The sequence below is a fragment of the Heloderma suspectum genome, chromosome 6, assembly GCF_057233095.1.
Source record: "Heloderma suspectum isolate Gila_16-S chromosome 6, 16-S_ref, whole genome shotgun sequence".
NCBI classification, from domain to species: Eukaryota; Metazoa; Chordata; class Lepidosauria; order Squamata; family Helodermatidae; genus Heloderma; species Heloderma suspectum.
In genome coordinates this window covers 55,090,485-55,115,735 of record NC_139463.1, presented here as the reverse complement: position 1 = coordinate 55,115,735, position 25,251 = coordinate 55,090,485, and the positions used below count along the sequence as shown (strand labels likewise).

Genomic DNA, 25,251 nt, shown 5'->3' with positions numbered 1-25,251 from the left:
TGAATACTGAGCAAAATGAAAGGGAAGGAATCATATCTGAAACTCCAGGGCACGTGCCTTGGATATATGAGGGCCGGGAGTTTCATGCCCAGCATTCCTGAATGGGACCCAGGACCTAGACGGTGAGGTGGTTTAAGGCCTCCTGCTGCCACAGGATTCCATTATGTCCAGAGTGGCTCCTAAATTCAATCACACAATCTGAACTTGATGGGTTTCTGATCTGCCCAGGGACCTGGAAGTGGTGGCTCAAGAGACACTGCCAGGGCTGAAAGCAACAGATGCTCTCGCTGCATGAACTCATGACCCCCTTTCTTTAATGCAGGGCTGGGGAGCGTCTCCGTTGTGCCCCCACCCCACACATCTGGCCCATGGCCTCCCCCTGCCCCAGCAAGTAGGTTTTTAAGAAGCCTCCGCTGGTGCCAATGGAGGCTTTAAAAAAACTTGTCATGTGGGGCATGGGGGCGTCACTGCTGGGGAGGAGGGCTAATCTTTCCCTCCATGTGTCCCCCCAAAATCACACCCACCCACAGCAATTAAGGTTTTAAAAAACCTCCAGTGGCAATAGAGACTTCTAAAAAGCTTAACTGCTGTGGGGAAGATTTTTTGAGGGGGCGGCACCACATGGGGAGGGGGATTATCGCTGCCCTCCACAGCAGTGGCTCCCCCGAAACTGACACCTTCCAGATTTGTGAGGACAGGGGTGTGTGAGCGGGGGGCGCCCGGGATGGCTCCAGCCCTGCCCACCGCTGGACTGCCGTCTCGGACGTGGCCCTTAGCTTCAGAGGGCTCCCCACCCCTCCTCTCACGGACGACAGCAAGAACATCCCACCTACCTTCGAAACTGAAGCCTCCTGGTCCTCCAAAGAAAGCCTTGAAGATGTTATTCGCATCAAAATCTATTTCAGGGCGTGTGATGGGGGCGGGGGGGAGAAAAACAGATGAAGAGTTCCTGACTCGCTTCTTTTTCAGGCCCATCACACTCGCGCATGCGTGCAGACACACACACACACACACACACACTGACCCAGTTCGCACAGTCGCTGTGGGTCAAGCAAGCCACGGGGCGTGCCGGGCGCCATTTGTCTCCTCCTCCTCCTCCTGGTGCAGCTTGTTGTGTCGTCCGGACCCAGGTGGCGGGCTTGTTGGAGGGGAAACATCCCTGAAATAACCCACGGCCTGTCGCTGGATTATTTGAGGGTCGCTTCCCTCTCCCACAAGCCACGCTGCCTGGGTCCGGACGACAGGACGAGCCGCACCCAGGCAGGTGAGTGGGCAAGCGGCGCCTGACGTGCATCATGGCTTGTTTAACCGGTGATCGTGCAAACCGGCCCACTGAAGGAAAGTTCCCGAAGGGCTGGGGAAACTCCACCGTGCCGATCACTCCCTTGGGCTCATGGTTCCTGAGAACACTGCTCCGCCCCCCCCCCCCGCTTTCTCCCCTGCCCTTTACTACAGTTGCAAGATGCCAGCCTGAGCCAGCGTTGCTATACCAAGACTCAAAATTCTATATGCTTCCAGCGAAACACACACAAACACACACTAGTGTAAGGATTTTGAGAATACTCCCCTGTCCCCCACCACATATATGTACTGGTGGAAAACGGAGCCACCAAGGGGAAACCCCTCTTTGGCACTCACCTCCCATATTCATGCCATCTTCCTCAAGATCCTGTCCACTGTCATAGCGGGCCTTCTTCTTTGGATCAGAAAGGATGGTGAAGGCTTCACCAACTTCTTTGAATTTCTTCTCTTCCTCTTTCTGGATTTCAGCACTTGCACCACTGTGCCGGTCTGTTAGGAGTTGTTGTTTGGTGGGGGGGAGAAAAGAAAAATCCTGATTGTGATAAGAATGAGGCATTCTGGAAGCCTACAGACAAGGCAGAGCGTGTTCTGTACTAAAAAAAAAGAAGTAGTTCTGTCGAGGAAATCCAAATTCTGTACAAGGAATGTCTTGACCTTTTGTAAATTAAACGAATTTGCACCATTATTCCATGATTTTTAGATTTATTCTGCCACTTCGCTATGTGGCAAAATGTATTCTGGTTCCACCTGCTGTGGAGAGAGGCGAAGAGGTACACAGCATGCTGAAGGCCTTATACCTTCCTCCGCCATTCCCCTGGGTTCCAAGGCAGCCATGGGGAACCTGTAGCCCTCTGGATGCTGAACCCCAACTCGAACCCGCACGGCCAATTGTCAGGGATGATGAGTGATGTAATCTAACATTATCTGGAGGGTAACAGGTTCTCCACCCTGCCCTAAGAACTAAAAACTTGATCTTCCTTAAAGAAGGTGAAAGCCGAGTTTCTCACAGATTAATTCTGTACCCAGTAGCTTATTTTAAGTTTTTTTCTGTGCTCCTGTGGCACCTACACAGTCCTGCCTGTAGGATCCTACACAACATCTCAGCTGTGTGGGACTCAAGACAAAAGTGCTGGTTCAATTACAGATTAAAGCAAAATCTCATGAAAGGTAAGGGCACAATTGCAAATTCCACTCTTGAAACAATGAGACAAAGGAGACCTGCTCAGCCATAAAGTTCTCTGGAGTGACCTTGTGCTGTCCAACCATTTCGCAGGGTTATTCCCAGGATGAAAACCAAAAGAACCACATCTGGCACCTTTGAGCTCCTTGGAAGAAGGGCAGGATAAAAATGTAAGACGTTTATTTATTTATTTATTTTATTGCATTTATATCCCGCCTTTTTTCCTCTTGCAAGGAACCCAGGGCAGCTTAGAATCATAGAACAGTAGGGTTGGAAGGGGCCTATAAGACCAACCCCCTGCTCAATGCAGGAATCTAAGTCAAAGCATCCCTGACAGGCGGCTTACATTATCCTCCTCCTCTCCATTTTATCTTCACAACAACAACCCTGTGAGGTAGGCTGGGCTAAGAGTCTGTGACTGGCCTAAAGTCACCCAGTGAGCTTCCATGGCCGAGTGGGGACTAGAACCCGGATCTCCCGGCTCCCAGTCCGACACTCAAACCATTACCCCACGCTGGCTCTCCAGAGTAATTAAATCCAGGTAGAAGAACGCTCTAGTAGGTGCACCTGTTCACGTGGAGATCGCAGACAAGGGTGGTCCATTCAGTAGTGGGTTAGTAGTGGGCTTCGGGAAAGAGGTGGGAAAAACCCATACAGGCTTTTGCGAAAGGAGGAACACAACAGCGACAGCTGGGGACAGACGGAAGGGTGGAGGGCTGTATCTCTTGTGACTAGGTGAAGATTTGGGGGAATGATACCCCACGTTAGACAGGTCTGCTGATGAGAGAAAATGCAGCCATATGGCTGGCCCTACAGTGATGGCTTGAACAGTATCTCCAGACAAGATCCCCACCGATGGTCTTGCAAGTCCAGAGCTCAGGCATGATGAGGCCAGCCACACACACACAAAAATGAGACAACACTGGGGGGAGAGGAGAGAGCAAAAAAGTGGGTGGGGGCAGATCCCAACGACTGGCAGAGAGGAGTAGCTGACAAGGAAGAAACCCTCCACCATCCCTGGATAATAGGAAAAAGAGAGGAGCTGTGGATTTTGAGAAGCGAGCGAGTGAGTATCTCCTTCTCTTCCCATTTCTGAGGCCCTGAGGAAGGCCCAGATGGAGATGTGGCAAGGACAGGAAAATCCTAAAACCACAGGGCATTACTGAAGCTTTTCCACTCTGTTCACTTTCGAAACCTGAGGTGCGGCTGGGATTTCAAGTTAGAACAAAATTGCCATGTTTTCTAGTCAGAAACACTAGGGCATGTTGAATGACTGGTAAGTCCCCTCTCTGGGATGACAGGAGGTTGCAACACAGCAATTAATTCCTCTCAAGGGAGGGTGCTTTGTCCCCCCAAACTAGTCTGGGACAAGCCAGGAGAAACTCTGAATTTGTTAACTCCAAGTTTCCTCTGTGTTTCTACTGGAAGATGACAACAAGCAAAACCTAGAGTGACTGGTTGCTACAGGAAAGAACCAACAGGGAATGTGTGTGCGAGTGCGAGAGAGAGAGAGAGAGAGACTACCAACACAGTAATTTCAAAATATATTTAGAGCTAAACGCTTCAGCTTCAGTAGCTGTGATGTTAAATGGATACCAAGAGTGGCAGTTTGGAATGTTGGGAGTTCGAAATTCCTAAGGAGAAAAAAACCCAGACACATGACTGGTATAAAGCTTACGAATTTTCCTCCAGATTAAGGCCATATGGACCAAGAGTTCTGCGTCTGCAGTCCCAGACGTTTTCCTTTCTGTCAAGCATGTCAGTGTCCTTGTTTGTTCAACTGGAAGCAACCGTAAATCCGAGAGGCTATGTGCAGGTGAGTTAAAATGTTTTGCAACAGGCTGGTCTAGTTTTTTGGCAAGAATCGCAGATTTGTGGTTACGGAATCTTGTTCTTAGGTCCGTTGTAGTTCTTCCTACATACTGCATACAACAGCCATCTTTTTAAATTCAATTAAATAAATCACATTAGTAGAAGTGCCTGTTACTGTTTGCCTAAAGGAATAGGTTTTGTTAGTAACCAGGCTCCTAAAAGAAGTGGTTTCTTGGAGGTAAGTGCAGAGGTGATGCAACACGCTGATTTACTCTGGTGTGATCCTGGGCTGCAAATATCTTGTCTTAAAGCGCTGCTGCTTTAAATAACAAGTTATGCCAACTGGACATTTTTCTGACTGCAAAGCATCGTGGAGAATTAATGGCTTCCATTAAACAAGCACAGTAGGATATAATAGGGTAACTTTCATTATCAAGTGGTAATTAGGGGAAGCAGGATGGAAGCCTGCAACAAATGGAATGTGATTTTCTCTCAAAGAGTTAGCTTTTGCTTCATAAAGGAGGGTATCCCTGAATATTACTGATGCTCAATTGATATTGCAGTCAATAATGTGACTAGGGTGTCTGCGATGTTGGAGATGTTCTTTAAGTTCGTTCCATCTTCCTGAGAAGTTTGCCTCATTATTGCAAATATTTTTTATCCTAAGATTCAAACTATTTATAACGTTCTTCTTTAGATGGTTCAGATGACATGACTTGTTGTTAAGGTACAGGTGGGAATCTGTAGGGTTACAATATAAGCCTTGACAATTTGATGATTTTCAATGGTTAAGAGGACATCCAGGAAGGGTAATGTCGGTTTTTCAGTTATGATGTTACTGGTAAACTTTATTGTTGGGTGGATAGTGTTGATAAACTATACATATAGTTTATTTATGGTATCTCTTACTCTACCCGTTGGTCCTTAAGGACTCCCAAGGCAGCTTACAATCCCAATACAGAAAAAAGAAATAATAAGCAGTGACATAGCATGAATTTAAGACTTGTCCCAAAGGCCTTCATAAAGCACCATGTTTTTATCAGTCACTGAAAGAAAGACCAGTAGTGACTGAGACAGATGGATTTCCATTCAGAGGGCAACCCAAAGTCATGGTGCCACAATGAAAAGGGCCATCTCTTGCATCACAAAAAGAGGAGGCCGCACAGGCCTTCTGAAACAAATTATATTTAGGAAGCTCTTACCAGAACTCAGACACTGAAGACAGCTAGACCCCCAAAATGCCCTAGTTCCAGAAGTATTTGGGCAAGCGTAGGCCATGTGGTTGTGCTCTTGAACAGGACAAACTCCAAGGACAAAATCTGTTCCTTTGTGAGGCTCAGTAGGACATCCTAAATGACTGGACCTCATAAAAACAGTTGTCCCACAGCGGGGAGAGCACATGCGTCGTGAGAGGTTGGTTAGCAACAGCTTGCAGAGCCTTTCTGACGAAGGCTGCATGTGCAAAGGCCCAGGCACCCCCGTTGCGATGCCTCAGGAAGGCATGGACAGCCAACATCGCTGCTGTCCTAGAGACACCCAAAAGAATGCTACTCCAGAAAGCCACGGAGGCGGCAGCTCCCTGGACCAAGAAGCTCTTATGCATTCTGAAGCTTTGTAATTCTTCAGTAAGGGCCACAATGAGTCACTTTGCCAAAGTGCAGTTGGACACACGCTTCCTTAAGACGTTCTGGCAGAAGGAGACAGACAGTACCATGGAGCTCCAATATAAAAGTTTAAATAAATCCTGAGTTAATGTTATGTGCAAACCAGGCCACTGGAAATGTTTCTTGGTGGTGGGTGGAGGGTATCCAGGACAGGTTATCTCCACTCACTTGCTCTCTAGGCAGGGCTTAGGCTAATTATGCAAAACTGAGGCGTCTGGTAGGAGAAGGCCTCTCCCACTTCTGGGATAAAGCAAAGCTGAGACACCTAAAATGGGAATAATAACTGGTATAAAATGTAAATATAAACTATAATATATAAATTATAAACTAAAATATAAACTAAAATAAATAACTATATAAAATGTAATCCAAAAAAACCAGAGGAAGGACAGAGGGGCATCCCTAGAACTCAAGCAGCGCCTGTCTGAAGCCCTGGGATCTCCCCTCCTAACCAGGGAGCAGCTAGATGCTATATGTCCCAAGCGCGTGGACAAACCTGGATGGAGCCAGATACCTTCTGTCTACCAACAAGAGGAAACATTCATGGCAAGTCCAATGTTCCTCACTCTGTTGAAGAAGGGTACCCAGAATGGGCACACCCAGAGCGTATACCAGCAGTGCTACAGTCCTGGTCTCACTGTTCCATCCAAGAGTAGCACTTTCTGAAACACCCTTCTTCTGAAAGCCACCACCTGTGCAGAGGCAAACGAGTCTCACTTATAACACCCACTCTCTCTCTCTTCTAATGGGGCTTTTGTGCTGCATGCAGACTATTTGGCGCTCTCGTCGAAGAGTGAGCCATGATACTGGGGGAACTGGCAAAAGCTGCACTTCACATACCAAGGAGCTGCTTTCCACCTTGTCAGTGTAGACCGAGACTTTTGTCCTTGTGACAGATGAGTGAAAAGATACAAAAACCTGTCTGAAAGTAGTTGCAAATCCGAAGTAAATGCTCAGTGCTCTGTGCACAAAAAAGCAAAAGCGGTCTTGTCTTGGAGCTGCAAGCCCCAGGCAATTTAGCATGTTGCATAGAAGGTAATTAGGAATCCAGGGAATTAAATAAATAATAAGGTAACTGATACCCATATGGAAGATACATTGAGTTCACAATGAACTTTAGATGAACGTTATCAAAATGCAACAGGAAAACCAGTTTGGATAATATCCAAAGAGAAAATGCTGAATCACTAAAGATGAAAAGTGTTATGTGAGAGGTAAGACATCAAGTTGTACTATTCAGGGTCAAAGTAAACTTAAAGTTTTCGCTTATCAATTAATGAGCAAAAAGTAGTGTGTAAGATACAAACATTAAAAAGCTTAATATACAGATGTCTAGAAAAATTATGCACTTAAGATATAATTAGTAGACTCTGAATAAGAAATTGCTTTGTCAAAGGCATATATAAAAATTGTTTCTAACTTCAAAGGTATGTCTTTAAGCTTTTGTATGTGTGTTTTGATCATAAAGGAGACTTTTAGAAGTCAAGATCATGAGCCTAGATCTATAAAAGAGCAGTTAGTATCGACATATTGTCAATGAGGTAACATTTTAGAAACGGTATAAATATGGCCTGATTTGGGGGTCACAGAGCCTCTTTGATATTGGAGCTCCTTGCTTGTGATACTGCCAGTGAACTCTATAGGGTCTTGGTAAGCAAAATGGACTCAGCAATGCTCTCTTTTGTAATAAGAAGAAATGCTCAAGAAATAAAACTTTAGTTGCTTTTAAATACTTTACTACTTGTACTTTAATTAGAAATGTATATCTGTATCAATGAAAGAAAGAAATGAATTCCAAGATTCCCGTACTGTAATTACTTTAGTATAAGACCTGGATTCCAGCCCACCAGCAGTCCTAAGTGTACCCTTGGTTTAGAAGTGTTTTTATCTGCTATAAGGAGTTAACAGGCAGCCAAAGGCTCCCAAAGTAGTGAACTATAAAAAAGTAAAACCATAACACCACCCCCGTTCTTCAGAGCGCAACAAGGCTGAGAGGAACATTTCCTCCTATATGTACCTGCAGGCAAGAGGTCTTGTCAGTTGTGACACTTCATTTATGGAATGCCCTCCCCAATTCCATATATGTTATCCATTATCTTTTTGGCACCAGTCAAAACCTTCCTTTTCTCCAGGGCATCTTAGATTTTATGGCTGTATTAATATATTTTGCATTGTTTTTCCTGTGCTGTTTGTTATTTTTTTGCATTGTATTTTATTATTTTAGCTTTAGGTAATCTGCCTAGAGAACATTTGTTATTGGGCTGATCAAAAATAATACGTAACATAAGGAACAGAAATACTCTGTTCCTTAGGTAAGGCTCTCAGGACTTTGCAGAAGCCCCAAGAGAGAAACCTGGGCAATGCTGATGGATTAAAGCAAAGTGGCTCCTCAAAAACAACAACAAGACTGACCTGCGGGCGGGTAACCAGTGGCAAGTGGCCCTTTTTGCTCAGGATCAAAAGAGGTGCTGTTGCCGGACTTCGAAAGGTGTTCAGAGACAGCCCCCAAGTGAAGAGACAGAGCCTGGCTGGATCTGTGTAGATGGGAAGGCAAGATGCCACCTGGACTTAGTCTGATGACTATGGCCTCCTTGACCAGTATGAAGAAGTCTGCTGCCTCTAGATATGCCTCCCGGAGGACCGTGGCTAAAAGGGGATGCGGGGGGGGGATGTTTGTCAGAAAAGCACTCAGCAGGCTGGGTGGCCACTCTGATAATAGGGCACCAATCCCTTCTGCATCCTATGTTGGAAACCTTGCAATTCACCAGGAATGCGAAGGTCTACCTCTGAAGTGCCAATTTGCTCCTGATTCTCTGTATATACTGAGGAATTCATACACTACTCTGAGAGGCCCACATCTTGTCAACTTAGGTGACTGGCCTTGGTGTTAAAGACTCAGCTAGCATGGTGCACCGTTACCAACTGAAGATGCGTTTCCATCTACTGCAGCAAGACCACTAACTCAGGGAAGAGGGACCAGTGCCTGGGACACCCTTGGCTGTGGTATTGTCCAGCCTCACTAGGATGTTCTTTCCCTGAAGGAGAAGCCTGAACATGATCACAATTAAAAAAATAGGTGCTTCAGGTGATGCAAGAAATCTGAATCACAGAAGTGTGCATACCTCACAAGTTTGTTTTGTTCCCAAATTTCCCATCTCCCAAAAAACATGCTGCAGTCACTCAAGAGAAATATCTATTAGACACCAGTGCCATACAAGTTGTTCCAGATTCTCAGAGATTATTCAATTTTCTGTGTTGTACTCAAGGAAAATGGTGACTGAGGGGCAGTTCTGGATCTTAAGTACGTAAACAAAGGTTTCAATGCTGCAGATTCCACACAGAGACATTTACACTTCTCTATGGAAGTCATACAATTATTCAACCACCTCTTTGCAATAGATCTGATGGAAATCTACATGTATCCATTAATCCCAGGCACTGCAGACTTCTCCTGTTTCCCAATGGGGCATTCCAGTGCAAGCTTTGGGCTCGTGTATTTGGGCTGCCCTGCACCCCAACCATTTTCACAAAGCTTATGTTTCTCTAGTGGTGCTCTTGTCTCCAGCACATCCATGTATAGTCCTACCTAGATGACCTCCTGCCTTGTTCTCCTTCCTGGGAGCAAAGAGTACAGGATGACCAGAGGATGGTGGACTGCCTGACCAATCATGCCTCCTTAATAAGCATCAAAAAGTCACATTTGCCTGTCTCAACACCTTCAATATCTGGGGGTCATATTGGACACTAGGCTGGGGCTTGTGATTCTCCACCTGGAGGGTGTGGACGAGCTGCATGCTGTAATTACTCCATTTCTGAGAGCATACACCATTTCAGCATACATCATGACTATACATCATGACTAATGCCAAGGGCATGATCTCATGCATAGACATTGTTCCCTGGGTGAGATTCCAGGTACGAGATCTCCAGTGGCTGCTTCTTCCCTCCCAGGACAAAACTGCAAGCCATTGCAACATATGCCTTTTGGAGAACATGGTGTCCACTCTTTCTGACATGGTGGACGCAAACATCAAGCCTCGGCAAAATAATTCATCTCAAAACCCTACTAGTGGGTGCTAGTGACAGACGTCAGGTTTATCAGTTGGGGAGCTCACCATCTGGACAGGATGGTACAAGGCAAAGAGCAAAGGCATATGTAGCATAAATAGGATGGAGCTCTAGGTGGTTAAATTAGCCGTGATTATATTCAGGCCTCTCTTTCAGAGGGAGAACATCTCGGTAACGCCAGACAATGCCACAGTCAGGGTCATGTCAACTGCCAAGGAGGTACTATGGGGGCTGGATCAAGTGTACCTAAATCTCCAAATAACATTGTCTCCCAGGTCAGTAAGCTGCTATTAGAACTCGGCCTATTCCTTCTGTATGCGCTGAAGAATCCTTGCAATAAGGAGCAGTGGGGTGAAACACAGAGAACCCTTCCGGTCAAGGAACCATGAGAACATCCACTCTTTTTGCCAGTGGGCAAGGGCTGTAGGACAGAAACTTTAGGAACAGAGGAATTTGCCTTATATTGAATCAGATCACTTGTCCATCTAGCCCAGTATCGTCAACGATGACTGGCAGCAGCTCTCCAGCATTTTAGACAGGACTTTTCCAGATCTCCCTGGAGATGCTGGGGCCTTCTCTAGGCAAACCATGCACTCTACCACTGAGCTACAGCCCTTCCCAGACCTTGGGTTCTGATTATTTCCATCACCCAGCAAGCCAAACCCTGGGGACTTCCCTGCTTGAAGACCTTGGGGCTGAACCCCCGATCTTTTGAGTCTTCTGCTTAGCCAGTCCACTGCAACATTTGTGAGGATGCCTTGATGGACAGCGTTGTCCTCCACCAAGGAAAGCAAGATCATGATGTCTTGTGAGGTGAGGGGGACCTAGCTCCCACACCCCCTGCCTGTTTTTATATGCCCCGTGGTTGTGTTGCCCATGTGGAGTCAACATGGCAATGCTTTACCTTACTCAAGCCTCCACTGATGCTCTTTGGAGACTTGCCTTTGCTCCAATGTGCATCGCTTTACGCTTACTTGCATTGAACATCATTTGCCACATGGCTGTCCACTCAACTACTTAGAATCATAGAATAGTGGGGCTGGAAGGGGCCTACAAGACCATCGAGTCCAACCCCCTGCTCAATGCAGGAAGGGACCTGCATTTGGGGGGACCCTTTTAGCATTCTTTATGCTCCGTTTTACATGTCCCCATCCTGGATCATTTGGCATCATCCGCAAGCTGGGCATCTCACTGACTGTCCTGAACCCATGTCATTTGTAAGTGTCAAACACAGACCCCACAGCTTACCTCCTTTCTCCGTCAAAACTGTACTACAATCTTTTTGCTTCTAGTCCTTTAACCAGATAAGTGATGCACAAGAGGCCCTGTTCCCTTATTCAGTGACTGCTAGCTTACTAGGGAGCCTTTGGTAAAGGATCCTGCCAAACGCTTTTCACAAGTTCAAGTACATGAAGGTGACCAAAACGCTCCATACTTGTTGTCAGACTTCTCAAAGGTTGATGAGGCAGCACTCCAGAAACCATGCTGATTCATCCTAAACGAGGCTTTTTCTTCTGTGTGTTTTAACAATTCTAGCTTTAACAACACTATCAGTTTATATGGGACAGATTAGTTTCACAGGTCCTTAATTTACTGAATCATATATCTTTTTTAATGGTATTACATTGGCTACCTTCCGATCCTCTGGTAAGGAGATTACAGTTTAATGATAAGTTGCATATTTTATGAAAAGATGGGGAATTTAACATTGGGTTCTTTCAAGGATTCTTGAATGAATGTATTGAACACCAATGTTCTTCCGCATCTTTGGATGTTCTCTTGTTTTTATTGAAGAGACCTTCAACCAAGAGAAGCCAGAAACATCGTGGCTTGGGGAAGAAGTTGCTGCTGCATTCCTGCCTCATGTCATCTAAGACAGGGGATTCCCTGGTCATTTAAGATGTCCTCCTAACCCTTACTGAAAATGTAGAGGTAAGGCGCTGAATGGGACAAGTAAGGTAAATGGTAGCAGAACATCTCTTTGTATATTAAAAGTGAGGTATGAACTGACAGTATTTCCCAAGTCAGCTCCCAGCGCAATGGCCAGGCATCCTCCTTGCAAAGGCACAAATGCCCAGCTAATATTGCCTCCTGGCCTCCCACCCTCAGTCAGACGTTAGAGGTAGGACTCTGCTTTCTGGGCAGTGGTGATGCTTTTGGTATTCCCCAACACCTGTCAGCTGAAGCACAGGCTGCAGCAGAGTTCAAATGCATCATTACTCCCTCCCTCAGGATTATGTCATTGCCCAGATATTGAAATACACACACTGAGGGTCTCTACACAAAAATCACAAGCACAACCACAAGACTCAACTGATAAACAAGTGGGACTTGTATTGCACTCACAACCACATAATTGAAAAACATGTGTAAACATGTATAATGAAACACCAATATAAGTCCATTTAATCTAACAAAAAGACAAAAACAATTCTTCCAAGGAAGTACAATCAATTTTCAAATGAACTTGAAAAAGACCTAGAATTGAAATGGGCTTGTACTGATGTTCCATTGTATGTGTTTGTATATGTTTAACATTGATGTGGTTCTGAGTGCAAAATAAGTACCATTTGTATATCAACTGGGTCTAGTATTTGTGCTTATGATTACTGGCCAAATATTGGCAGGGGGGAAATAACATTGCACAGCCCCCCCCCCCCCCCCCGCTCTAATGAACATTGAGTGATGAAAGCATCCAATGTGGAAGCTCAATTTTACCTTTCATGGCATGCTAGTCCCCACCATTTGGAAATCACTGAGTTACAATGGTGGGAGCCGAAGGAACATTTCTGTACCTGGGTGATGCATTAGGGCCCGCTTCCGATACGCCTTTTTGATCTCATCTTCAGAGGCATTCTTGTCCACTCCCAGGATCTTGTAATAGTCTTTCCTCTTGCTTTTCTTCAGTTCCACCTGGGCATTCTTGAGGAGCTGCTTGTGTTCTAGAATGTAGCAATGGAGTATTAAAATGCAGCTTCAATTGCAACAGAACAACACATAACGAAAGCAACTCCTCCCAAAAACCCAAATGCACACCAACAAACCCAGAAGATTTTAAAATGGAGTTTGCATGCAGACAACGCTGCTCTCTTGATAGAGTTTCCTTTACAAATCACAAGACATACAGTTGAAGAAGTCATAGGAGAGTTAGGTCAGAAGTAATTCAGGAATACTGGGGCTGAAATTGTGTATGCAGGCATATCAGGGAGCACATATTGGGGCGTCACACATGCTTACTAGTGTAAGAAGGAAGAATGAAAGTTAAATGAAATATCAAATACCCTTGACTGACTAGAAGACCCTCTAAGACCCATTTAAACAAAATGGTCTATAACTTTACAGGATTTCTGTAACACTTCAGGAGGACCAGAAGTTTGTGCTTCTAGCTCAAAGGAAACGCTGGTCTGAGGAAACACCATCGCTCCGCTTTACAGGAGAGGGGCTGCCTTTTGAACCCTAAGGTCAAGCAAGAGATGCACAATGAAAGATGCCAGATTTCAAGATCCCCTTAAAGGAACAGCGAAGACCAGCGTTTTCCAACCTGGGGACTTGGCTACACCTGCCATGATGGGAGGTGTGCCCAAGCACATCTGGAGGACACCAAGTTGAGACCAAGACAGTGTACAGGTGCTCCATTTTTACCTTTTGTTTTCTCTGTCTGGTAAACCTTTTCATAATCCCTCACAGCATCTTCGTATTGTTCTGTGTCCATGTAACTAATCAAAGGAAGCACATTTATCACCTTACAGACATTAAAACAAATTTGCAATGACTCAAACAAGCCACACAAGCTTAAGGGGGAGACAAATGAGGCACTAACTAATCTAAGTGAGGGGAGGGAAAAACTATTCCTGCCCAGCCTCGAGTGTGAGCAAAACCCGCCTGCCAAGTCATGCTGGGGGAAGTGCAGCAAAGAGGCCTACTGTCCCCAGTAAATAAAACTTTACATGATTAGGAACATGGACTAACAGAGCCAACATAGCATAATGGATAAGGGTGCTTGATAAGGACCAAGGAGGCCTCAGGTTCATATCTACGCTCAGCCACAAAGCTCTCTGGGTGCCCTCTGATCTGTTATGTTTCAGCCTAACCTACCTCACAGCGTAACAATGATAATAACATTGGGAGGGCACAGGGACATGCATACTGCCCCAGGCTCCTGGACAGAAAGGCAAGACAAAAATAAGCAAACATGTGGAAGTTCGATGGGAGACAGCGAGTGCCTGTAGACATCAGGCAACAGGAGAAGAAATGCGGCTTGTCTGTGGACACTTTCCCTAAGGCAACTGGCGGCCTTGGCTAGCTTGTGGTAACAAGGCACTCTGAACCAGAAGTGCACTGCTTCCCCACTCCCTCCTGTGAATCTGCCTTATGCCGTTGCTCCACCTTTCCCAGCTGCATCTGCCCAGACTTGCCATGGTTCACCAGGGCTTCAGACACAGGTTCTTCCTAGCCTCGCAATCCTCTTAACTGGAGAGGCCAAAGTTGGAAAGGGAGGCCTTCTGTCTATGTGTGAAGCAGGTACTCTGTCATCACCCCCCCAAAACACTTAATATGCACACGCTCACCACTGGGCTCTCCTCAGGTAGGCTTTGATGTATGTGTCGTCCAGTTTGATGGCACTTGTGCAGTCTTCTATCGCTTCCTCTAACTTCCTAAGCTGGAAGGCAAGCGGCAAGGTTAGGAAAAGAACCCCTCTACGTAATAGTTACTTTCAATTTTAAGAGTGGAAGGCTCAGAAGACTTTCTCAATCTGGATCTGTTATTTTCTTTTTTCAGGCTAATAAACAGGTTATTAGCCTGAAAATACTGCCCCAGTATTTATAAAATATTTATAAAATACTGTATTTAAAATAATACAGTATTTATAAAATACTGTATTTGAAATAATGTATTTAAAATATTTATAAAATACTGTATATAAAATACTGTATTAAGATAAAGTATTTATAAAATACTGGCTTTTATTGCCCACCCTATTCCTTAAAGGATGCTTTCCTTCAGGTTCTTTCTGTGCAGTAAGGGTGAAGTGTCAATGCCAGTCATTCCTCAAAAGGCAAGAACAAGAAATTACAGGCCCCTGGTAAGAAAGAAAAGAACACATCCAAACCCTGAGTGCTCTTACCTTTGAGTTAACTGTCCCACGGTTGCAGTAGAGTTTGGCATTCGTTTTCCTGTTATTTGGGTCGATTGCAAGGGCCTCTGTATAAAGTTCGAAGGCTAGCTTATAATTGCCTTCCTTGAAGGCCTTGTTGCCATCATCCTTCTTTGCTTTCAGTGCTTTGGCATTCTGCAAGAGAAGGTGGCCAGCAAGACAGTCTAAGGATTCAAGCAGTAAAAAAGCCCTAAGCCTGACTCCTAGTTAAAGAAAACAGTGCTGATTACCTTGCATAAATGTGCCTGTGAGAACTAGGCTCGGGCTCTTTTCGCCCCATTTCAGGGCTTGCCTCCAGTGATGTCTGATGGTGGGGGCACATTTGGGGCAAACCCCAACACAGAGCTAAAGGACCACAAGGTGGACAATGTGTAGGTGATACATATAATTTTAGGGGGAGGGTAGGAAGTTATCATGGTGGCGACAGGACGCCCTCTCTCCCACTCTCTCTTTCTAGGGGTGAAGCAGCAGTTACAAGTGTCAGCTCCTGCCACCATCCTTCTTTCCCAGAGTGCCACTGGGAATGACATTGGTATGTCCACAGTCATTTTCAGGGGCACTCTGGGAAGGAAGGATGGTGGCAGTGGTGGCTGAAGCTTCACTCCTGCATCTCTGAAGTCACTGGCAGCTTTTAAATGGTAAAAAAACAAAAGAGGAAGCCCCTTCACCAACGCTGAAAGCCCCCTCTCCCCCCAACAAAATGGCCACCCCCTATTTGTCACCCACAAATGGGGTGGTGAATTGGGAAAGTTATTTCCGTTCTGGACTAATGAGAACACAGTAGTTCTAAAGAAGAAAAGCACGGATGCGCACATCACAGGAGGCATTGTCGTAGGAAAAAACACTTCCCCTTCTCTCACTTAGGAAGGAGGGATTACCTCTTTTAAAATGGTGCTTGCCATTTATAGTTTTTATAAGAATGCCGACTAAGAATAATATGTTTAACTGTTTAGTTTTGCAAGCTTTCCTATTTTTTAAAACAGTACAAATATAATGAACATCCAAACAGGACATTTTGCTATTTTAGAGGTCACTATTTCTCCATACAACATAGATGGAGGGATCAAGTGAACCTGACACCCCCTCCCAATTCTTCTCTCATTTATTTTTCTGTTTCCCCCTCTTCCCCCCCCCCTTTTTTTTATAAAAGAGATTTCAACTGTTCAGGTTCTGCTACAAACATTCACTACCCATTTCCCCAGAAACAAACCAGGATAATTAGGATTTATGCTTCCCCTAATTGGCAAGTGTGTCTAGCATTAGAGTCTTTCAGACTTTATTAAACCAAGCCTGTATGAATGGGGCCTAAGCCAGCATCCATTTGGCTGTGATCTGAAGTTTAGCTGCAAGTAATAGAGCTGGAATAAAGTCTTTTTTATTTGTGGGATAATTCAACAGTCAAACTCCCCAATGCCACAACAGCTCCCACTGGCACAACAGCTAGTAGCATAATAAAAGTTTTTAAATCTGCTGCCTGATTAATTTGGGGTGCTTTTAATAAAGATGTTTTTAAATAGATTAATCTAACCCCTTAATTAGCCATAAAAAGATTACGCTAACCCACTGGGTTTCCAACGACGGACTGGAGGCAGCGCTTCGGTGTCCTTGCCCTACCAACTCCTCTGACTTGCAAACACAGAATAAACTATGCAAAATAAAGTAAATTATGCAAATTTATTCAGTCTGCATAATTTAGACAGGCTGCACAATTCCATTTTTCTTGGGGCAGAATTTAAATTACCTAGCTGCAGAATTTTACTTTTGGGGGCAAAACACACCCAGCTTTGAATAGGGCTATCTTAAGCCCCTCTCAGGATGCCTCAGAAAGGAGACTACATCCTCTCTAGAAAGGAAGTGGAAAAACCATACTTATACTTACCCTTGCATGTGACTCTTGCTCCTGAATACTTTCCTATTTAATACTGTTTGCCCCTGTTCATTTAAGAGTGGTTCGAGGCTACCCCCCATACTGCCCGCAGGCCTGTCAGAGATCCCACATGCATGACCCTCTCATGCTTACACGGCAGGCAAGACAGGCCTTGTCATGATCAGGAGCCATTTTGAGCGCCTGGACGAAGAATTGCACAGCCTTCTCAATGCAGTCCTCATAGTAAAGGCAAAGCCCTCGGACGTAGAGGGCATCCGCATTCGTGGAGTCTATTCGCAAGATGTCGCTACACACAGAGTGAAGATACAAGACAGAATCACCGAACTGCAAGGACCGAAGGAGAGCTGGTCACACCCCAAAGCAGAGGGGGCAACATCCATACAGCATTCCTGAGAGACAAGAGTCCTGTAGCCAAAGACCCAGCTGGCTGTCTCAAACCAATATGTGATTCCTCACCTCTGCAACTCCTGAGCATGGACACCACTCCTTTCGAGCCATTCTCGTTTTCCCTCTCCCAGGCTCCTGCCACTGTCCTTTCCCTCCCACTAATCCTCTGGGCCTCTCCTTCTCCCAAGTCCCAACTGCCATTTCCTGAGCATGCCCTGCCCCGGCCTCTCAAGGCTCCTGCTGCTCTTCATCTCGCCCTGCTGTAGTGCCTGAGAAGCTCAGCCAGTGGCAGCTAGGCTCTTCCGCTGGCCCCACCCTGCCCCTCCCTGACGCTAAGGCAACTCTCTCAGTCAGTGCCAGAGGCAGCAGCACCAAAAATCCCTCAGCAAGTTACAGAGACTGGGGAACTTTTACTATTAGTCAAAAAGAAAGGAGAACACCACAACCCTCGAAGCGAAACTTGGCAAGTTCCCTAGAGCAGACCCACTTTTGCAAGCAACGGAAATATTATTGGAGGAAAAGCATCACATCCAATTAAGTCGCAAACCCTGTTGACCTCCAAGCCTGCTTCCTAGCTAAATGGGCCCATTTGAGGTTGACACTTCATGCATCTGATGAAGTGGCCAGTGGCCAGGAGAGCTTATGCCAGAATAAATAAATGTGTTAGTCTTTAAGGTGCCACAAGACTATTTGTTGTTTTCTAGCTGTCACAGTTCCTACCTGGCAACAGACTGCGCTTCAGGATAGCGACCTAGCAACGCTAAACATTCTGCTTTGAGAATTTTGAACCGGTGGCAGGCAGGGGCAAATTCCAGAGCACGATCCATGCAAAAGACAACCTGGTGGGGAAAAAACAGCCAGTGAGAATGGGGAAGTTCAGATGCTGAGCATGACAGCTCGCTCCATGCTTGCTGGAAGATCCAGGGACTGGAAGGGCAGCCCATGAGCCAGAGTGCTAGCTGCTGTACCAGAAGAAGGCTCGGGACAGGCAAAAGGAAGTGCCTCTTCACATAGTCCATGGAATAAATTCACGGATGACAGAACCATCAACAGCTATTAACCATGCCAGCTAAAGAGGGCCTCTGCGTTCAGGGGCAGTACTTCCTCACACAGCTAAACTATGGAATTCGCTACCACAAGATGTAGTGAAGGCCACCCATTGGGGTGGCTTTCAAAGGGGATTGGACAAATTCACGGAGAGTGAGGCTATTGGTCCTGATGGCTATATGCTACTTCCAGTATCAGAGACAGTATGCCTATGTATACCACTTGCTGGGGAACATGGGTGGGAGGGTGCTGCTCCACTCATGCCCTGCTTATGGGTTTCCCGTGGGCAGCTGGTTGGCCACTGTGTGAACACAATACTGGACTAGATGGACCTTTGGTCTGATCCAGCAGGGCTCTTCTTATGCTCTTTGGAATCTAAAGGTAGAGCAGAGATTCACCACCCATCAGTTTGAAGTTTTATCTTGTCCAGCACATTCTAAAATAAAGATGCTCCGAGATTTACCTCTTTCCTGCCCTTAAGATGAAAGCCACCGGTAGCTTATACAAGACTTATATCTCTGGCCACACTTATAGCCAAGAATGAAGTTTGAAATGGTAAAGCTGTGAACAAAGCTAAAGTGTCAGACCTGAGACCTCTGCCCCAAATGGCTTGATAACTCTGCACTGCTAGGGCAAGCAGCCTAAAGACATGTCACTGCAGCTGGATTGCGCTGCCCCCTGCGTAGATTCTCACCCAGCCCAACTAAATAGCTGCTAATCAATGTTTGGGTGATTACAGAGGCATCTGGCTGGCAACCCTCTCTACATGGAAGAGAAGCACCCCCCCGCAAAATAGCATGCAAGGTGGACACTCTCTGCAGCAGTCTGATTTGGGCAACCCTTCTGTGGAAAGACTGCGTGAATCAAGCCCCATATGGCGCACCAGCCTCACATGCACCTTAGATGCCTGATGGATCAGCTTCTTCCCCTGACAAAGAAGGCAGTTGGTGAAGGATGTGCATGAACCGCCTCTTGGAAGGACTTTGGCAGCTGTCTGTTAATACACACATTTGTTCACTGACAGTGCAGACCCAGGGGTAAACCTTGCTCTTATGTCACAGCGGTCAGGGTAAAAATAAAAGTCTTTAGGCCAAACTAGATAGGGTAGTAGCAGATGGTGCATTTAAACCCAGATCGGCCATAACCACATAGCAAGAGAGGGGTATAGGTTCTATTCTAAGTGCAAAAACTACTGCCCACAACTTACTTCCCAACAATCTGAAGTTATTTTCTCCCAGCATAGGAACCCAGCTGGAGAAAAATGGAGGGCGTGGGCAAAGCGGGGTGTGTGGGGAGCTGTGTGTGGGCATATGTTCCACACTCCTCAGCAGCGCCACTTTTGCTCTTTAAACTGGACCCTTCCCCAATACCCCCCTTTTTATGTGACCGGGACAGATTTGGTTTTAAACATGCCGGCCTGCCATCGTGTCTAGTATGACCCTGTGTCTGCTCTGCATACTCTTCGGTTACGAATTGACAGGAGCTTTCCTGAAACAGGAGGAGCTACCCCTCCCCTCCCCCACCCAGGTTTTCCCACTGGGATCACCAGGGGAAGCGTGAAGCACTCGGAACTCAACAGGCCACGAACTCAGAGGCCACCACGACAAATGGCTGCTAACTCAAGCTCCAGGCCTCCCTGAGTGACTTCACGGGCTCGTTTGCTGCTCTAGGCAAGAGACAGCTGCACAAGAAAGGGGCCATTGTCTGGATTACGGCTCAGCTGGGCTCTCAGCTCCCTCTTCCCCCGCCCCTGCCCATGGGTGACATCACCGCTGGGTGCTACGGGAAGCGCCGAGACACTCCAGATGATGGAGGCCACAGGAAGGAGGGGCTTCTTCTCTGCAAACAAAGGGCACGTTTGACACTGCCTAAGGGACAGAGACGACTGGGGAGAGCCGGCTCGAGTTTCAGACAAGGCAGGGTTCTTCCTTAAGACAAACTTCAGATTGTCCCTGGCCAGCCAGCTGCTCTCAGCAATTAGGAGGCAGCGCAGCAGGAGCTCACCGGGCTGGACGGAGGTCATGGGGTGGAGGGGCAACGTTGCTCTGCCCCCAGATGTACTCAGAACATGCATGGGGGCATATGGGGATAACCCAAGAGCCAGCAAGGCGGCCCTGTTACTCCAGGAAGCTAAAATCCAGAGGCAGGCCCAGGGCTTTCAGTCCCACGGGGAAGAGAAACCAATCTCCAACTGATTGCTAGGGAAGACACCCTGGAGAAGGCATCGGGCTTTCACTCTGAGTGAACCAGCTCTGCATTCCTGCTAAGCCACGGACTTACTGGGGGTCCCGGAGAAGTCATTCTCTTTGTCTTCCTCACCCCACCATCCCGCAAAACAGGAATACTTAGTCCAAGGCTGTCTAACTGGAGAATGGCTTTCTACCATCTGGCTCAGTCACAGACAGATTTAAATTTAGTGGTAAGTGTTATGCCTTTGCGAGCTGGGAACTACATAGAGCTAGAAGAGACAAATTGAAGCAGTCCCTTGGCAAAAATTGCCTTAAAAACAACTATTATTCATAGGAGAAAAGGTTAACGTTTTTCAAAAAGCCAAAAGATTATCAGTTGCATCTTTGCTGCCTACGATAATTTAAACTCAGTGATTTTCAAACTGGGGTTCCTCCAGAGCGTTAGGGATTCCTCAATGAGAAGTGAAGTAATGGCAGACAAGTTTCTTATTAGAGAGTTTCCCCGCCCCATTGATCTTCCTCAAGAATGACACTGGAGAGGGTTGAGTGTGTTCACTCTCAATTTATAATGGGCTACAGTGAGGCTCACAGGCCTCACTGGTGCCCTGTGTCAACTGACAGCGTGCCTAAGGTTGCCTCTCAGAATTGTTTGCAACGAACAAGGGATTTGTTGAGAATGGGCAAGGGTTCTTTGTCAAATATGGAAAGGATCCCCTCAAGCTAGAAAGTTTGAAAACCACTGATTTAGCCCTAGTTCTTTGAAACTGACATGCTGGGTCCACACAACTCCGATATAAGCTGCCATAGAGGCTCAAAGGTTTTACAGATATTAGCGATGGGGCTGTGCCAGAGAGGAATGAACTGGCCAAACCTTGTGTTCAGTGAGTGGGCTAATAAAACTCTACTGCGTTCCTCCTGCTTTTGCTACGTGCTCCCAATCTGCAGAAATCTTCATCAGGTGTTAGTTATGGTTGGGGGAAGGTTCCAAAATTGGGGAAAAGGGGGTTGCTATGAGAATGACGGAGAACCCCCCAATTTACAGGCTTTCAATGGGGGCGTGAAACTGGCCCACCAACACCTGATTCCCCCTTGATGCAGCCCCGCCAAAACAGATGCCAACAGGCTGAAGCAGGACTCGCTCCTTTGGGGCTCCTTCACACTCTGCAAGGAGAGGAGCACTTCCAGCGCTCTGCTAACTGACCCCATTTATATAGCCTTACCTGCACTCAGAAAGGCAACAACAGCCACACGCTCATATTTAGATGTACATACGTGGCTGTTGTTGCCTTTCACTTTTGTGGGCAGGGCCACAGCTTCCGTTAGAGCACATGCTCTGCATGCCAAAGAAATCCCAGATTCAATATCAACCACCTCCATTTAAAAGTTCTCAGATAGCAAAGGTGAGCAGGACCTCGGCCTAAGACCTTGGAGAGCTGCTGCCAGATTAGAAAATACTAGACTAGATGAACTAATGGTATGACTCAGGGCGAGGCATCTTCATCCACACCTTTCGGAAATCCCGTTTCTCGAAGTCAACTTCAGCAATTTTCTCATACTCTAGGACAGTTCTGGCGTTGTTCAGCTGGAAGAGAAGGCATTCTTATCAGTTTCCACCATTATCAGTTTAATGTGCATTAGCACTAGTCTTTTCTAGGTTCTTAGCAAACACTCTAAGGCATGTGTATATATTATATTATATTTTGTAAGATGTCTATAAAACAGATTATCTAGGCGCCATACAATTTTAAAATAGAATAAAATACAACACTCTAAAAAACACTATACAACATAAAGCCAACACAATAAAACTATATAAGCACATACAAAGCCAGCATGATTAAAAATACAGTATAAAACCAACCTGATAATATTGATTGATTGATTTAGAACATTTTTATCCCACCCTATATCATTAAGATCTCAGGGCGGCATACAGATAAAATCAAATCAGCACTCTGAATTAGGCTCAGAAACTAACAGGGAGCCAGTGCAAGCGAGGCAGGACAGATGTAGCATGTTCAAACCACGTAGTTAAAAGTCTTGCTGCTGTATTTTACACCAGCTGTAGTTTCTGGACTGTCTTCAAAGGCAGCCCCACATACCAGACGTTACACAGTTCAAATGGGAGGTTACCAGAGCTGACGTTATCCATCTTTGGAGAGGGCCATAGCTGGGATACCAGCCTAACAGCGCAATCCTACACTTCTTTAGACAGAAAAAAGGCCTACAAGTCCCAGCTATGCTGGCTAGGGAATACTGGGAGTTGTAGGATGTTTTTTCTGTCTAAACATGCATAGGATTGCATCCTAAGATGGTAAAAGGCCCTCTGAGCAGAGGACCCTTGGGCCTTTAATTTATTTTTATTTAACACATTTAAACCTGTCCTTCCAAAAGACAGAATAAGAATATTCAAGGCTGGTTTTCTGCACATCTTGAATTCCATACACAAATACCTGATGCACAGAGACTTATACCTGGTATGAACACTTGAGATTCTCTGGTACTCTAGCTTCTAGCGTTTCTAGCATTCATACTTTTGTTGATGTCGCTGAATACACACAAACAGTTTTCAGTGCTCTGGATGCAGAGCCTATGGCATGTATTCCAATTCATGGGGAACTGTAATTAGGACTTTCTCTTTCCCTGGTGAGGCAGCTTCAACTCGGATTATTTATTTAAGGATTTATATCTTGCCTTTAAAGAAACCAGTCTTTCGAAGGCAGCACACAAAAGAACCCCAAGGCAACCATCAGATACAAGAAAAAATGAATACTATAAAATCAATACTAAAATGGCAGATATCAAAACACATCAGGATGGAAGACTGCAGTCCAGGGCAGAACAGATAGCGGTAGCAGGGGTTAGTCAGACCGTTTGTGGTTCAGAGACTCCAGGTTCAGAGATCTGGGAACAGATCTGGGAGCTGCAGTGGGGGGTGGATTCCCTGGTGGAGAGTCCCTCCTGCCCCTTGGCTCCCTTGGACCTCTTGAGCAAGGCTGTCCTCAGTGGTTTCAGTAAGGCCCCAAGCCCCCTGGGAGGCCACTGCCACCTACGTGCCCAGTGGGTGAGTTACTTGCTGGATCCAATGGGCTTGGTGCGGAGGCCATGCTGAGCCAAAGTGGGGGTTGGTTTGGTCGCCGCGCAGCTGTGTCCTGGCTGCTGCCTGTGGGAGGGAGTCTGGCGGGGTGACTCCATTGGGCCACTGACACGGCCACTCCCTTCAGTGCCTGGAAAATGGGAGGCCCTCTGCCCAGACCGCGTGGGCCTGCTGCCACTGCCAAGAACCCTTTCTGCTGCTCTCCTGGCAAATGGTCTTCTGCCTTGTCTCTCCAATGGCAGGAAGAAAAGACGTTGGGTGGAGCCTGAGTCCTCTACTGCCCACGGCATCTGCCCATGTGCTGGACGAATGAAGCACTAGAGGCCATCATGCTCTACTTCTCTCCATTTGCTGGAGTCTTTACCATTCCTTCTTTCTTTAAAAAATGGCTCCCTGTGAGAGTCGCCGATAGTCTTCCTCCCACCAAGAGGCAGGAAGTTAAAACTGGAGCTCCCAGGGGAGGCCCCACCTCCTCCAGGAACTGAAAATGGAGACTGCTTACTGGTCTCAGAGGCAGGGCCTACCCCAAGCTAGCTGGCCTCCTTCATGTGAGGGAAGAACAGTGCATACCAAGTTTTTCTAATCTTCTAATGATGGTTAAAGGATGGGTTTTGCCCATTTCCTCCCACAGCCCCTCCTCTCCTTGAGAAAATTCCAACACCAACCTTAACCATGGTTAAGGCTTATGTTGGCATTGATCTTATTAACAGTTCATACCAAACCAGGGTTTATATAAACCAGGAGTTCAAAACCAGGTTCAAGCCATGGTTTCCAAACTGTGGTTAGTTATGGTTAAGGTTGATACTTACACATTATTATTAAGGTGGATGGGGGAAGAATTCACACCAGAGAGGGAAGGGGCAAAGGAGAAGAAACACACATTTCTGGAGCCTCTGCCCCATCTTTAATAAATATTACATATGCACTGCCCCGAGTCATGTCTTGTCTGGTTCAGAAATCCATTCTTTTGAGAAGTGGTCCAAGCAGATTCAAGGGTAAGACATTGCTTCTTCATTTTTTAGGAAACACAGTGGGGTTCTTAAACAGACACAAGAAGTTCCATCTATACGTTCTTGTAAAGGCAAAGTGGAGGCATCTTCAGCAGGCAAACATTTGCTGTGTCTTGAGTTGATCACCCACACTCACCTTAGAAGGGCCAAAGGAAAAAGCTTGTTATGCATTACTCTTCTGTGTGCAAACTGGGTCTCTGGAAATTATAAACTTCTGGATTCCAACTGGAATCTAAAACTGAACTTCCCATTTAGTCAAGGGCAACCCTAGCCTTGAGAATCTTACCTCTTGCTGAGCCTGTGCATTTTTATGATCCAGTTCTAGAACTCGTTGAAAGCAGCGGCTGGCAGCCATGGCATTCCCCAGAGATAGGTGGCACTTTCCCTCCCGCAGGTGTCCCTGAGAAGGCAGAGGAGAAAGGAAAACCTTGATGGCAAGTGCTGCAAATGTG

General features: G+C 46.2%; 1 protein-coding gene across 2 annotated transcripts in view; it reads right to left on the bottom strand.

The window, feature by feature from the left end:
• DNAJC7 (DnaJ heat shock protein family (Hsp40) member C7) overlaps positions 1-25,251 on the bottom strand; it is a 51,274-nt gene that overhangs the window by 4,618 nt on the left and 21,405 nt on the right. Inside the window, exons 4-14 of one of the 2 annotated variants that reach the window (XR_014783795.1) lie at positions 25,086-25,199; positions 22,200-22,274; positions 18,177-18,295; positions 17,202-17,355; positions 15,152-15,316; positions 14,595-14,686; positions 13,669-13,742; positions 12,822-12,968; positions 8,371-8,492; positions 1,639-1,791; positions 834-896 (exon numbers count right to left, since the gene is read on the bottom strand). Coding sequence is in view for 1 of the 2 variants with exons in the window: in XM_084804401.1 (XP_084660527.1) it covers positions 834-896; positions 1,639-1,791; positions 12,822-12,968; positions 13,669-13,742; positions 14,595-14,686; positions 15,152-15,316; positions 17,202-17,355; positions 18,177-18,295; positions 22,200-22,274; positions 25,086-25,199 (1,156 nt within the window). In the remaining variant the exon portion in view is untranslated. The remainder of the gene's footprint in view (positions 1-833; positions 897-1,638; positions 1,792-8,370; positions 8,493-12,821; positions 12,969-13,668; positions 13,743-14,594; positions 14,687-15,151; positions 15,317-17,201; positions 17,356-18,176; positions 18,296-22,199; positions 22,275-25,085; positions 25,200-25,251) is intronic. The other variant, XM_084804401.1, reaches the window with a different exon arrangement.